The 16,340-nt window shown below is 38.3% G+C and overlaps 1 protein-coding gene across 8 annotated transcripts in view; it reads right to left on the reverse strand.

Moving 5' to 3' along the window:
* PDE11A (phosphodiesterase 11A) overlaps positions 1–16,340 on the reverse strand; it is a 411,234-nt gene that overhangs the window by 205,455 nt on the left and 189,439 nt on the right. For all 8 annotated transcript variants that reach the window (XM_042949239.1, XM_042949237.1, XM_042949238.1 and 5 more), the window contains one exon: positions 7,266–7,330. In XM_042949239.1, coding sequence (XP_042805173.1) covers positions 7,266–7,330 — 65 coding nt within the window. The remainder of the gene's footprint in view (positions 1–7,265; positions 7,331–16,340) is intronic.

Consider the following 16,340-nt stretch of genomic DNA (forward strand, 5'->3'; position numbering starts at 1 on the left):
TCTAAGGTTCCAGATGGACACAAATTTTGAGGCAACACTATTCAACCCACTGCATTAGGGAAACAAGTTTTACTGAAATAACATTTAAAAGAGAGCAAATTTCTAACCTTAAATATTTCTGAGTGTTCAAAGATCTCTTATTTTTTTCTATCTTTACATATTCAGAAGTGGTCTATAATAGTATAACTTTTTAATTTTGCAGGGTAAGAGCAACTGAACACAAGAGACTTTGGATTAGACACCAGAGTTCCAGTAACAACTGAAGACAGTAAGCAAAGGACAAAGTGGGTGTAATAGTTTAAAAATGAGCACAACATATAGACAAATCTTTTACCTGTCCCATACTTGGGAATTCCTCACTGGCCATGTTTTCCCCACAAGTTTCAGCCTCTGCCCATGTTTCTCAGTCTCCTTAATTCTTGAAGACATGGTTTGCCTCTCCTTACTCCTTCATTTTTTTCCTGAAATTTCTTCTTCTTGGACTCTCTTTAAATTCAACCCTCTATATTGGTTTCCTATTGATGTTATAACACATTCCCACAAACTTAAGTGCCTTAAATAGCACAAAGTTATTATCCTACAATTTGTACCATTCTCTAGGAGAGAATCCATTTCCTTGCCTTTTCCAACTATGCACCTTGCCCACATCCTCCATGTCTCATGGCCCCATTCCTCCATCTTCAAAGCCAGCAATGGCAGGTCAAGTCTTTCTCAGACCACATCACTCTGGCCTCTGCTTCTGTTTTCTCATCTCCTCCATTTATAAGGACCCTTTGGATCACACTGGGCCATTCAGATAATCCAGGATAATTCTCCCCATCTCAAGAGTCTTAATCAGACTTGCAAAATCCATTTTGCTGTGTAATATCCACAGGTTCCATGGATTAGGAACTGGATATCTTTGTGGAGCCATTATTCTGCCTGCCATTTGTCCTCATCTTTTCAAACAGAACATTTTAGCTCTCCACTCTCCAGGCTGACCTGCAATGCTGAAAGGCTCCTTAAACCAAAGATCTTGCCCTTTAGCTGTTCCGAGACTTCTAGCTTTATTTTTCTTCTCTCCTTCCAGTCACAACAAATGAAAAAATACAGCATAAAGATTAAATTGAAAAAAAAAAAAAGGATTGCTTCCCACTAAAATATATTTTGTCCCCTCAACTCCCCTATTCTCAGAAGGCAAAAGTGGCTACAGAGCTTCGGTTTTAAATAATAATATTTCCACTATACTCCATTAAATGTGAAAAATACCCCTGTAGTCAGTTGTTACCTTCTAGAAACTTTAGACATTGGCTTTTTGGGTTTTTTAAATACCTTAAGTAGCATAGCTGTGAAAGTGCAATTTCCAAAGCAGCATCCATACTTATACCTAGGAAAACATCAACAGGATCCAGCCAAATATATTTCAAACTAAATACAAATTTGTTAAGATGACCATAAATGTTCTTTTCAATTTCTTTTTTATTTATGTATTTTGAGAGAGACAGAAACAGCGTGAGTGAGGGGAGGGGCAAGAGAGAGAGAGAGAGAGAGAGAGAGAGAGAGAGAGAGAATCCCTAGCAGGCTCTCTGCTGCCAACACAGAACTCAGTTGCGGGGCTCGAACTCACAAAGCCATGAGATCATGACCTAAGCTGAAACCAAGAGTCGGAAGCTTAGTCAAATGAGCCTCCTAGGCACCCCTCTTTTTCTGTGTCTATGGTACATATGATCATTCACACTACGTGTTCCCACTGAGGATAGAAAAGAGGTTTTTAAAGGTTGGATAAGAGATCCAAGAAAGTTTATTCAGGCTGATTCACTAAATCTTCTTAAATTAGGCTTCATAGGAAAGGTTCTAATAGTGAGATCTGAGGAAGAGGAGCATCGAATGGATCAGATAGGATCTTTTTTTTTTTTTTAAGTCAGCATTGACAACATCAGTGATTGGAAATAATCAATGCATTAACAGTATTGTATTGTGAAAAAGCCAGGTACATATCTCTTTCTGATCTGTTCTGATTCTGGAAAAAACTGGAAAGTCACGTCCCATTCTGGGAAACAATATGTTAAGGACTCTGGCAAGCTGGAGCACATACACGGGAGAATAAAAAGGGTGGCAAAGAGTCTGGGGACCATGAAATATAAAAATTGTCTAAGATTAGCAATTTCTAACATGGAAAAGATAAGGACAGCAGATCCATGACAGTCTTCCAGTACTGAACCATTGCCACTGTGGTGAGGTAGTAGATTTAATCCCCTGGTGGCTTTAGCTTACCATTCCTCTAGTCCTTCATCCACTCTACTGCCCAGATAATTTTTCAAGACACAAATCTCAATGTCACTGTCTGTGATTACTCCCCTATGAGTAAGCATGTAGCCAATCTCCAGGCCAAGTAAAAGGGTTTGAGCATTTCAGAAGGATCTGATAAGACTCTTGCCCCAAACAGATGGCATTCTGGGCAACTGGATGCCCTTACAAGGAGTTAAGGGCCATCACCATCAATTATGATGACCTTTAGGACAACAGCTCACAGCCCAAATTAAAGATCCTGTGCCTTTGTTTACAATGTTTCCTCCTCCTGGAAGTTAGTTGTGTCACTAACTTTCCATTACCCTACAGGACCTAATTGAAGATTCACCACATCCAAGAACTTTCCCTGAACATCAGCTTCCATTTTTACCCAGATGAGTTGGGTGTCCCTCCTCTGTATTAAAATGCCACCTTGCACAAACCTTTTACAGAAAGTATTGAATTGCTTTGCAGTCACCAAGTCTACTTGATAGTAGAACATAAGAACCTAAACTGAGATACATCTGTATATGAAAATGCATTTATTTGCACAAAATAATGTGCATGGAGAGAAAGGGGCTGTGAGGGGGAGGTTTTGAGAATCTAAACCTGGTGGCCAACATGGAAGAAAGGTGGGGAAACCAAGAGAGCAACTTAGTGGCTGGCCCTCAATCTGGGTTCCAATTCCTAAACCTGGCCCCGTGGACTAAGTCCAAATCCTATGGAGAAATAAGGGCTACACACAAAAGCTTTAGTAACTGAAAGATTTGGAAAAAATGAGGTACATGCAAGACTGTTTGGAGCCAAACCACAAACTATAACACATGGTAGGGAAAGTGAGCCCTCTTCCCACTTCTACACTCATTACCCAGATTTGCTCAGGTTTGAAAAGGCCACTGGTGCATCTGAGACAGGGCAATGAATTCTGGAGTGGGCAAGGAAGCCCCTGCCCAGAAGATGCTGCTCTGTTATGTCTATTTAGGAGTGGACACTTGGGGAAATGATGCAATAAAATTGTTTTGTTTTTGTTTGTTTAAATCTCGGGGACTTCCAGAACTACTTCAAGAGTGGCTTTTGCAAGGGGCTGGGTCTTACACTCAAGGGAGAAATGACCAAGCAGCCAAGTAAAAATTATCACTGTTAATGTGACTCTACTTACAGCCATGGTCTGGAGGCCTGATGAAATCTATTTATGGTTATATTAAATTCTTAAGCTACTCTTACACCCATTCATTGGCCTTGAGATCCTGGTTTTTAAAAAACTCCTGTAGCCCCACTACCTATCTGAGTTCCCACCACAGGGTAGGTATTCAACATATGGCTACTGAATGAAGAAATAAAACTAGTGAAAGAAGAACTATCTCTAATGGACAAATTTAGGACACATAGTTAGAAATTACAGGAATGCAAAGTGCCTTTCTAACAATTAGAAATCTCTATCAATAAATAAATAAATAAATAAATAAATAAATAAATAAATAAAATAAAAATCTATCAGTGGGGGGCACCTGGGTGGCTCAGTCAGTTGAACATCCGACTCTTGATTTTGGCTCAGGTCATGATCTCATGGTGCAGACTCAGCATGGAGCATGGAACCTGCTTGGAATTCTCTCTCTCCCCCCACCTCTCTCTCTCTGCCCCTTCCTTACTTGTACTCTCTCTCTCAAAATAAATTATAAACTTAAAAAAAAAAAAGGAAATCTCAATAAGCTTAAAAAGCTCAAGGTGACAGAGTGTGAATTTTATCACTGGAGGAGTTGTCAAGGATGCCCCTAGACGAGGTACATGCCTCATGGAGAGAAATGGATCAAACCATTTCTAACTCTCAAACTACTTGGTATTAGTTACATGAAGACAAAGAGGAGTGGGGCCATGACAAAGGAGGTAGCCCTACAGGGCAATATGTAAAAATGATGAGTCAGCAACAAAATTGGTTTTTAAAAAAAGTCGTCAAGGACTGTCTATAAAAATCAGCAAGCCTTAAGCCAGAATTCATCAGAATTAAACAAGTATCCTGAAACACTGTTGCATTGTGTCATAGACATTATCTTCAAAAGTTATTCTATTATAACTCTGAATGATGTCCAGAGGACTAAGGTTTCTAATGGACATTATCTATAGTGAAGACGCTAAGTGATGAAAGGTTAAAGGAAAGATTTACAACGTATTGAGAGCAGGCTGTGATTTGTAGACTCACAGCCTGTTTCAATGACTCTTCTACACCCTCTGGCGAAGTAAATGCTAGAGCCACTTGTCTTTATACCTTTAACTTCCAATAAATGACCGAAGGATCCCACATCTACAAGAGGGAAATTACTAGACAATGCAGAAAAGGTCTTCAGAGATAAATGAAGATTCTACAGTAATTTAAAGGCCACAAATAGAATGATGGAGAGTACTATTTCATAATGTCAAAGTTCAAAGGCACTTTTCAAATGTCTTTTTAAAGAAAATCTGACCTTTCTTTCTCCACTTCTTTCTTTCTTTATTATCAGAAAGTTAGCCAAGGGCAGTCTGGGCCTTGGGTCATTTCATTTTGACATGGAAACTCTTTCAGCATTAAAAATAATCAGAAGATCAGAAATATTTAACTCTGCATTGGCCAAGAGGACACATTCAGTAGCATAAAAAAGAACAACATCGAAGCACTAGGATTTCAAAGCTTGTGTTTTAATAACTCCATCAACCTCCCCCCCCCACCCCACATATATATGAGGGAGAATTTAATGAGGCCATTACTAGCTAAAGGAGCAAGTATGAATATACATTTTTTTTCTAATGTATTTCATGTTATTTTACATGAAAATTTTAAGAAAACTGCTCAGGGGCGCCTGGGTGGCTCAGTCGGTTAAGCGTTCGACTTTGGCTCAGGTCATGATCTCGCGGTTTGTGAGTTGGAGCCACGTGTTGGGGGCTCTGTGCTGACAGCTCAGCCTGCTTCAGATTCTGTGTCTCCCTCTCTCTCTGCCTCTTCCCTGCTCTGTCTCTCTCTGTCTCTCAATAATAAATTAACGTTAAAAATTTAAAAAGAAAGAAAGAAAGAAAGAAAGAAAGAAAGAAAGAAAGAAAACTGCTCAGTACACCATTAGTAACTCTCTATCTTTTTAAGATGTAGATTAGATGACATGAGATATAGATGCAGACATAAATATGTTTTCATGAAAACAAAAACCTATTACAAAAGGTCCCCTTTCCCCCTTTTTAAGGTATAGTTTACAGACAGTAAAATTAAGTGTATAGTTCTACAAATTTTGATGAATGCAGTCATAAACCACCACCACAGCAAGATACAGAATAATTCCATCACATCCCCAAATTCCCCTCTGTCCCTTTGTAGTAAACCCCTCTCTCCATCTCCAACTCTTGGAAACTACTAGTCTGCTTTCTGTTTCTATAATATTGCCTTTTCAAGAGCGCCCTATAAATGGAATTATATAGTATGTAGCAAAGACCTCTTTTAAATTTCATGCACTGAATAAAAATTAAAGTAACTAAATGAAGTGTCGATTTTAATGTACTGATTTCTATTTCCCAAACTTAAGGCAATAATAGATATATAAAATCAAATTACCCTTGAATATTACATCTTGAAGCAGGTAGTACCCAGGGAACCTTTTGAATACATCTAAAGATCTTTAGGACTTCAATTTTGACATATTGAATCAAATCTCTCAGTGAGGGTTCTGAGAATTGTTTTTATCAAGTTCTCCAAGCTTCATTCTGACTGATCAGCCAGATTTGGGAAACATTAACCCAACAGACATTCACTATATGAGATTAACTACCAGGCAGTAAATTATGTGTGGCAATGGGGTTAAAGTTCAGAGGCTAGGAGGGGCGCCTGGGTGGCGCAGTCGGTTAAGCGTCCGACTTCAGCCAGGTCACGATCTCGCGGTCCGTGAGTTCGAGCCCCGCGTCAGGCTCTGGGCTGATGGCTCGGAGCCTGGAGCCTGTTTCTGATTCTGTGTCTCCCTCTCTCTCTGCCCCTCCCCCGTTCATGCTCTGTCTCTCTCTGTCCCAAAAATAAATAAAAAAAAAAAAAAACGTTGAAAAAAAAAAAAAATTTAAAAAATAAAAAATAAAAAAAAAAAAAGTTCAGAGGCTAGGAGAGGTTTATCTAGGTGACCTTGTCCTTGGATGTGGCTACCACTTATTGCCTACAGAACCTTTAATAAGTCACTTAAACTTGCTGAACCTTAGTTTTCTCCTCTGTCATGCAGGAGTAATGATGCTGACTTCATAGGATTATTTTGGGGGATTAAATGCATATAAAACTTTTAGATAGAACCTGGCATACTTAGTACTCAGTGAATGGAAGTGATTCAGTGATGCACATAGCATTGGTATCAGTATTAACATCATCATTATCATCATCATGCTGTCATATAAATGCTTTACTTGTCTTTCTCCACATTTCTGCATTTTGGTCAATTTCACTATTATTTAGCCCTTCTTCTAGAAGTGACCAAAGTAAACAGAATCCTCTTTTGTAGCAGCCCAACTAGTGTTCAGGGCAGTTCAAAGCTAATAGAAATTCACTGACTGTCCCCACCCCTCACTTTTACCTCAGAGATACAAATGGGAACAAAAATGAATTACGGGATTCACTCTTTCCTAAGGGTATATTATTGGCCAAATATAAGCAAACAAAAGGGAAGGAGAGAAGCAAAGGGCCAGAATAAAGCAGAAAATTAGGCTGTCTTTGTAATTAGGAAATATCTAAAACTTGACTTCATTTGTTTGCAGTTTTATACTGCAGTGTATACACATGTATTTTTCAGCTATAGTTTCTTAAAAATTTTTACTATTGAAGAATAGTTGACATACATAGGCAACAGTTTTTATTTAAGCCATGAAATATAGAAGAGTGATGATATTTAGCTGCATTTGCTGATCTAAATAAAGAACTCCTATCCTCACAGGATTACACAATGCTGCCAACACCAAGGACCAAAGACCAGGGGGCAAAAGACAAACCTGAAACTCACAAGCCCTACCTGTTCTCAGCATCAGCGCTGCACTTTGGGGACATCAGTTCAAAGGATTTGGTAAACTTCACCACCTGCCACACAAAAAGACATAAATCCAAGTCAATTAAAGCTTTCTTACAGCTTAAAATAATTCAATAAGCAGTTTTTGTCTTTATAATGATGATTACAATAATTGGAGATTAAAGAGCAATTTTAAGTAGAGAAATCCCAAGGGACAGAAGAACAAAATTCTATCTTACATTTTGTATTTTATGTCTAACATGGCTTACATTGACAAAGTTTTATACAATTTACTAAATATGTGTATCTGTTTTTTCAAGTTTTTATCTAAATTCCAGTTAGTTAGCATATAGTGTAGTATTAGTTTCAGGTGTAGAATTTATTCAAAACTTCCATATAAACACCAAACACAAGTGCACTCTTTAATTCCCATAACCTATTTAACCCCCACCCCTCTGCCACCTCCCTTCTGGTAACCATCAATTTGTTGGTTACCAACCAACAAAGAGTTAAGAGTCTGTTCTTGGTTTTCCTCTTTTTTTCTTCCCAATCATATGTGGAATTTAAGAAACAAATGAACATAAGGGAAAAAATTATATGTATGCATATTTTTTTAAATTTATTTTTGAGAGAGAGAGAACAAGTGGGGTAGAGGCAGAGAGAGAGACACACACACACACAGAATCTAAAGCAGGATCCAGGCTCTGAGCTGTCAGCACAGAGCCCAATGCAGGGCTTGAACTCGTGAACTGTGAGATCATGACCTGAGCTAAAGTTGAACACTTAACGGACTGAGCCTTCAGGCACCCCTACTATGTATATATTTTTACAATGAGGTGCATACTATCTTGTGGCAGTCCTGCCAAGGGATATCTCAATTGAAAACATTAAAAAATTTTTATTGCCCTTTGAACAATCCAATCACTATCCATAGAGAAGAAAGAGGAGACAAAATACCGCTCGAAAAGGATGGCCTCCATCAACCCCAGGCTCCCAAAGTTGCCTTCCCTGGTTTACCATTGTTCTCAGGTGAACATTTTGTTGCCACCAACCCCACCACCTCTGCTCCAAGGCTAAAGAAGAGAAAGCTATCTTCTTCAAAGATCTTTCCTAGTGTGGACACTTCCTCCTTCACCTGTCTCGTGAAATTGGCATACTCGGTGCAAGAACCTGGTCAAGACTTATTACATTGAAAGAAAATTACGGACACAGAAAAAGTAAAGGTAGTTTTTCTTATTATTAGCTACTATTGAGTTCTTACTATAAACCAGGCTGTACATCAGAAGCTTCTTGGACTATTTAAGTTCCTTATTATGATTCTAGAAAGCAGAGACTTTTCTCGTCAGTATACAGAGGAGGAAACCTCTCCATAATTTTTAAGAAACTTTCTGAATTTCACACAACTACCTGGGGCACCTGGGATTAAAGCAAGTCTGCGTGATTCTAGAGTGCCAGCTCTTTCAACAGCACTAAAAATTTGGGGTGGGAAAAGCACCATTTCTGGCCCTCTTTTGACAAGCTATACCACGTGATAGAAAAATGAGTCTCTTACACTGAGAGGAGTCATCTGAATGTCACTGGATGCTTCCAAGGTTGACATTTAGACTTGCCTTAGCTAGATGCAGTCATGCTTCAAAGGCCTTTTAAATTAGCCACTTATGAGGAATTGATGGGCACCTGAGAAAATGATTTGGAAACTGGGAATAGATTAAATATTAAAATAGCTTTATCAGTGAGGTAATGAACCCAAACTAAGAAAATGCAACATTAGGGAAAAGATAAAAGAAAAGCCCATCACAAAGAAAATTGTGTGTGATTCATTGAATGCAGGGCAGTGACAATAGAACAACTACAAGCAAATACCCTTGATAACTACAGAACACATTTCTTTTCATATACTAATGTGAATTGGGCCTCTACAAAATCATTCATTGTGACCAGTTTTATTTTCTAAAGATGGCCACAACAATACCTTTTATCCCACACTCTGCTATGATATGACCCTGCCACCCTCTTAACCAAGTGGTAGGGTCTATGTTCTTTCCGCTTGAATCTAAGTAGGCTTCTGACCACTTTGACCACTAGAGTATATAGAATGGATGTGGTGTGCTCTCTAAGACTGTCATAAAAGCCAATATGGCTTCTGCATTATCTGATGGAATACTTAGGCCGAGAGGCCTGAGGTACCGTGTAAGAAGTTCAGCTACCCTAAGGCCACTATGCTGAAAGGGAGCCAAAAACCACATAGACTTCTCTGCTTTGATCTCTGTCTCTGCTTTGATCTCTCATCATATGTGATTTCTTTCCATTATTTTGTTAGATGATAGAAAATTCATGTCCTATTTTTATCATGTTTATGGACTGTATGTTTGTGTCCCCTAAAATTCATAGGTTGAAGCCCTAATCCTCACTGTGATGGCATTTGGAGATGGGGCCTTTGGGAGGTGATCAAGTCAACAGGTGAAGCCTCATAGGCATTAGTGCTTTTATAAGAAGAAGCAGACACAGCTTGCTTCTTCTCATTTTCTCTGCTGTGAGAATACTATGAGAAGGTGGCCATCTACAAACCAAGAAAACTGACCTCACCAGACACAAGATCTGCTAGTACCTTGATCTTGGACTTCCCAGCTTCCAGCACTGTGAGAAATACATGTTTGTTCTTTAAGCCACCCATTCCATAATAATTTGTTATAGCAGCCTGAACTAAGACAACTATATTTTACCTTTTTGCTGCAAATGTGTATGAGGCAATTTGCACAATTATGACCAATCCTTTATGTAGGTATCAATGTTTACAACATACTGGTAAGGTATATATTATTATCCTCACTTTATTTAAAGGAAATTAAGGCTCAGAGAAGTTAAGTGGTTTCCTGGAAACCATATAACCAATACCCTGCAGAATTGGGATTTGAATTGTATCAGTCTGATTCTACAGCCCCACTCTTCCCACTACTCACTGCTTTTGTCAACATGAGCAAGTGGTATTGTGGGGGCACTTGGGTGGCTCAGTCAAGCATCTGACTCTTGATTTTGGCTCAGGTCATGATCTCATGGTTCGTTTTATGAGTTCAAGCCCCATGTGGGGCTCTGCATTGACAGTGTGGAGCCTGCTTGGCATAGTGTCTCTCCTTCCCTCTCCCCCTCCTGTGCTTATTTTCTCTGTTTCTCTATTTCTCTCTCAAAATAAATAAATAAACATTAAAAAAAAGTGGTATTGCAACACCACATTATTTGGACATGCCTCCTTCAGAGCCAGAATAGTTAGATAAACTCTGCCTTTATTTATCAATTCTATAAATATATTTTGAGTATCTATTAAATGCCTGAATTTGAATAAACAGACTTAAAGTAGCTTGAAGTAAAATACTTGGCCTAATATACAACCAATCAAATTACCAATAAACTATTAACCGTTTCTGCATTGGGAAATCAAAAAGGAGATACCTTTTAATTCCCTGACCTGACAGATGAGATTAAACTCTCCAACATTACTAGGAATACTTCATTTGGCTTCCTTTTTACTATTGATTAGAATACTCTGCAACTCTAAAAGGATACATATTAATTTCTGAAAAAGTGAAGCAATGCAAATTGGGTTGTAATGGGGAGTAAGTCCCCCTTGTGGGATTATTAAGGATCACTCTGACAAAGCCACAGAAATTATACTTGGAAAGGCATGCGAAATTAAAGAGTTTATCACAGGTCCTAGAGAGCGTGGTATGCTCAGAGGGTCACATAAAGTCACCCAAAGCTAAAAGTTTGGTCACTGCATGCAGAGAAAGAACACAGCAAGGACTCGTGGGTCCGTGCCTTCATTGGAGTCAGAGATAAAGTAGCTTGTGGCACTTGGGAAGCCTTTGGATAATTTGAATGTAACTGGGTCAACATGGAGAGGAGGGAAGGGGTAAATTGGGAAAGTCATCAGGAGGCTTACCACTGAAACACACAAGGTGAGGATGGGCACCCAGAAATGGGCAATAACTAGGTAAAAGTTAAAAACAAGCAGGGTGAGTGCAGGCACTCAGGGAGTCATTGAGGCCACAAAGAACAGCTTGACAGTACACGAATGAATTTTCTCCGGGTAGAAATACAAATGATTTCTGTGCAGTAGGAAAGCCCATAGTTACAATTTTATTGTCCTGGATGATAGTTACCATTTTAGAAATCTAACCTAATAATCTTACCCCAGCAATTTTTCAGTGCCTATTTTAGGGCTAACTTTACTATCTCACTTGGTTTCTCTCTTTAATGAGTGAAATAAATCTTTGATACATGCTTGCTTTAGATTTATGCAAGGGTTAGGTTTTTAACTTTTTAAAAACTGTTCTTTGACACAACAGATATATACCGAGTATATGTATGTGTCAAATAAAGCAAGGCACTGGGGGCACATGTGGGAAAGTAAAACAAAAAAATCTCTGCATGCATGGAGTTTACTTTACAGTAGGGAGCTTAATTTACCCTGGGCTCCTCGAAACTAGTGCTTCCTGGAATAAGAAGTGAACTTCTACTTTCCACATCTTAAGAAAACAAACCTGGGGGATGTTCAGAGATTAAAAGAGAATAAAGATCTTTAAAAAATGTTTTGTTTTGTTTTTTTTTTTAAAAAACCCCACTAGAAATGGAATAGAATATCCTGGAATTTTAAAGCTATAAAACTTAGAGATCTAGAATGACAAAGAGAATGGCTAAAACAAACAAATACCTCTAGATGAAATGTCTGTGTTTGAACTCCTGAAATGTATAGGACTTTTTAAAGCTGCCAAAAGGAAGAAACGCTTTTTTCTAAAATGTTGAAACTTTTTATTTCAACATAAATCATATGCTATAAAGAAGAACAGGGTCAAACATTTTGTTTTATTTTATTTTATTGATTTTATTTTCTAAATTCATGTTTAATGAATAAAGGGAAAGTCAAGGATTGTCTTTCAAATTTAGCACTCCATATCATGGAGAGTACTAGTTATGTCCCCCAATAAACCAGTCCGTGGCATCCTGATCAAAGCAGACACTGGATTCATGAACCATAGTGTTGACCGTGTGTAATAAAGAATTAACCTTACCCAAAGAAACGTCTCGCTTTTGTCTTCAATTGCTGGGAGATAACTGCTAAGCCCTTGGAATGTCCAGCCTTTATAAAAGTGTCTCTGTTTACCTGGACACCTTAGACCAGCCAGTTAGTAACAATGTAATTGAGCTACACAAAGTGGTGGTAGTGGGGGCGGGGGGGCGGGTCGCTTTGGGTCATGTGGTATTAGCTCACCTCTGGAGGGAATGGAGACTGAGGTCAGTTATGTAGGTTGTCAAATATGTTTTGGTGATTAAGCCCCAATAAAGACCTCTGGATACCAAGGCTTGGGTCACCATCCTGGTTGGCAATACTTCATGATGTACATTGTCACATATTATTACCGAGAGAAGGTAATGATATCCATGACTCCATGGAGAGAGGACAACTAGAAACTCCACATTTAGAACCTTCCTGGACTCTGCCTATGCATCTCTCCTTTGGCTAATTTTAATCTGTATCTTTCCCCACAATAAATCATAACCATGAATGTAACAGCTTTCAATGAGTTCTAGGAGCCCTTCTAGCAAATTGTTGAGCCTGAGTATTGGGAACCCTTGAACTTATAATTGGTATCAGAAGTTAGGGCAGCATTATAGATTATGTTCCCTTACTTTGTACCTTATATGATAATTCATAGGTTCTCATGTCTGTAGGAGAAAAATGAGAATAATATCGACTGGTCTTCGGTTAAATATTGATTACCTAATACATATCGATGTGTACTGGATGACAAACAGATATGAAAAATAGTAAATAAGGTCTCTAACCTTTAAATAATATGTTAAAGGGGGAAAAATTTTAAACTTAAGGGTCAGGAAAATTTTCTTGATCAGTTGACATGATTCCTTCTGCTAAACAAACAGAATTATAAAATGTATTAAGTTTTTTTTTTGTTTTTTTTTTTTTACCTTAGCTATCAGGAAGCTCAGAGCAAAGCTTTAGTTTCAAAGTTTTATCTTTTTGCAGCATAATTTGGTTTTGAGTTTGTTGATTTTGTTTGGTTTTACTTATAACATCTACTTTCTCTTTCTCCCTTTCTATTTGAAATTTTGCATTTCATTTTGTCATGCGTCTGGTACCTAATAAGCACTCAGAAAATATCTGCTCACTATGAATTTTCGCTGAAAGGTGGCTTAAGTGCTCTTCATAATTAATTGAGTAAAAATGTAAACAGACAGGAGATAAAGTACTTACATACTTGAAAAATGTATACAGTGTATAAAAATATTTTACACATGAAATAACATAAATTTGCTTATGTAAAACTAATTACATTTGAACGTTAGTATAAGAGAGGATTTTTCAGAGGCATAGGAAGGGATTCTGGAATGGTGGGTAAGAGAAATACAATATTTAAGGGACTCCAGCTGATAGCAAACAACGCAAGAAAAAAAGAGAAGGAGGCTTGGATCACATCCAGACAGTGGTCAAATATGAACAGAGCACTGAAACTGTGAGGACAAACCCACTAATCACTGTAAGCCAGATAAGATCAAGAAAGTAGTGAAGCCCCAGACCCAGTTCCATAAGGTGTATAAAGTTAGTCTGGTTCCAGGTGACCTGACTATAAAGGGCTCCAAGTCCATTTTAGAATGGATTTACCTCAGAAATCCTAGTCTAGACCAAACTGTCGGGAACCTAGGGCTGCCGGTGGAATCTCCTTACAGATTTTCTAAATTTAGGTCAATTTGAGATTAGACTCACCCATCCATGAACCCTCAAAGTCATCAGAATAGTGGGTCCTTATTAAGGTGACATGCACATGTGCCTTGGTCCATGCTGAGGACAGCAAGATGAAGAGCAGGCAAGTGATACAATTCTGGAGATGCCGACTGATCAGCGTGCTTCTCATTCCTCTAGAGCAGGAGTGGGCAAGGGAGTCTGTGGGCCAAATCTGCCCCACCATCTGTTTTTATAAATAAAATTTCATTTTAACAGAGCCCATCCATTAATTTAAATGTTATCCATGGCTGCCTTTTGCTCTAACAGTGTAGTTGACTGCTTACAACAGAGACCATATAGGCCACGAGGCCTAAAATATTTACTTAGCTGGTCTTTCATTGAAGAGTTTGCTGACTCCTGGTCTAGAGCCATCTCTGGACCAGGTCACCTAGTTATATTTTGGTACACTGTTAATGGCTGGTGATAGATTAATGTATGTATATTCCTATATAATTTATCCATAATTTAGAATGTGGGTCCCTGGAGTCAGAATCTTCACATCTGAAATAAGACCGTAATGATGGAAATTTTAGACACCATGGTAAGTGGTGGGGGATATACTTGAGGACATGCATATGTGCCAGTTGTCATGAACTGCCCACTTTTATAAAGCCTATTGTCCTGATACAATTATTAAAAGTGCCTCCTTTTACTCTCAAAAAGTATCTTTGTTTGAAAAGCAAAACTCTAGGCAGGCATGCCTCAAACAACTTCTATATTTAAAACATATTTATTAAAAATATAATGCATTCAAGTAGAAAACAATTTATGGTCAGTCACCTGGATTTAAAAATGAAGCAGCGGGGCGCCTGGGTGGCTCAGTCAGTTAAGCGTCCGACTTCGGCTCAGGTCATGATCTCGCGGTTCGTGAGTTCAAGCCCCGCGTCAGGCTCTGTGCTGACTGCTCAGAGCCTGGAGCCTGTTTCAGATTCTGTGTCTCCCTCTCTCTCTGACCCTCCCCCGTTCATGCTCTGTCTCTCTCTGTCTCAAAAATAAATAAACGTTAAAAAAAAAATTTTAAAAAAAATGAAGCAGCAAAAAAACAGCCAAAATATTTCAAAGCAATTTAATGGGATATACAGTGCCACTGTGGAGATTATGACCAATAAAAAAAAAACAGACAAAAGCATAAAAGGAGACAATAAAACCCATGCTTTATTCTTGACTTGGACCAATGGTATAGTTCTCAGTTTCATTAATTTTTTAAAATTTATTCTCCAAATCCAAGTCTGATTTTATAATAGATGTATTAAATGAACCTAGGTTAAATAAATAAATACACACATTCACATCCACTAAGTAAAAAGTGAGTCTTACAAGAGAAATATCAGAAGCGGTTTATAGGTCAATGAAACTGAACAAGTGGTTCCAAGCTCTGCTGGCTGTTGATCAGCCCTGATTATCACACCCTGGGGAAGGCAGTACCCATGCCACAGTGAAGTAAACAAAATATCCCCAAGCATCTCTGCCTGTTCTTTGGAAAAGCTCCACGGACAGAAGTCTTTTTGATTTGGATATTTATCAAGCACTAGTTGGTCTGGTTTCTCTCTGTTTTTTTTTTTTAATTTAAAAACAACTTAAAAAATAAATACTGTGCTCAAATAGATATTCCTGCCACCAAAAAGAAAATGGGAATGATCTAATAATCACCATTTTTTCATTAGTTTTCTTAATCCATATTTTTTCCACAAGAAGACTATTCTATAGGGCAAAAGACTGTAAATGATCATCCACTGCCATCCTTCTTGATAAATTTCTCACTTATGCTGAAGAGTAATTTACTCTAATCACTTATTCACTCAATCAATATTTATCAAATACTTAGTGTACAGGCACTCTTATGGGCTTGGAAACATCAAGGGGCATAAATCATGTCTTGTCTTTTGATGGACCAACAACATAGTACAGAGGAGGAAATAGTTCACAAAGGTATAATTTCATCACAATATATGTTCAAATTTCTACAAGTGCCCAGAAGAAGATGTAGAAGAAGACTTTGCGTGAACTATGTCTTAAAGGGTTGGCAGGCATGCCCTAGGCAGAGTAGCGGGGGAAGCTTTCCAGGCTGAAGGACTAAACAGGTCAGAGTGTAAGCTGAAAACAGAGAGAACACTCAAACGGGTTTAACTGAACCTAATTCAATAAAGGGACTAGTTACAGAAGTGTGGGCAGGGTTAAAAGAAACCAATAAGAAATTGTGACGTTCCCAGGAACTAGCAAATTTGGAAAGCAGTTAACATCTCTAGGTCTAAAGGAGCAGTAAACACCCATAGGTCACAGGGATT

This window comes from Panthera leo, chromosome C1 (assembly GCF_018350215.1).
Source record: "Panthera leo isolate Ple1 chromosome C1, P.leo_Ple1_pat1.1, whole genome shotgun sequence".
NCBI classification, from domain to species: domain Eukaryota; kingdom Metazoa; phylum Chordata; class Mammalia; order Carnivora; family Felidae; genus Panthera; species Panthera leo.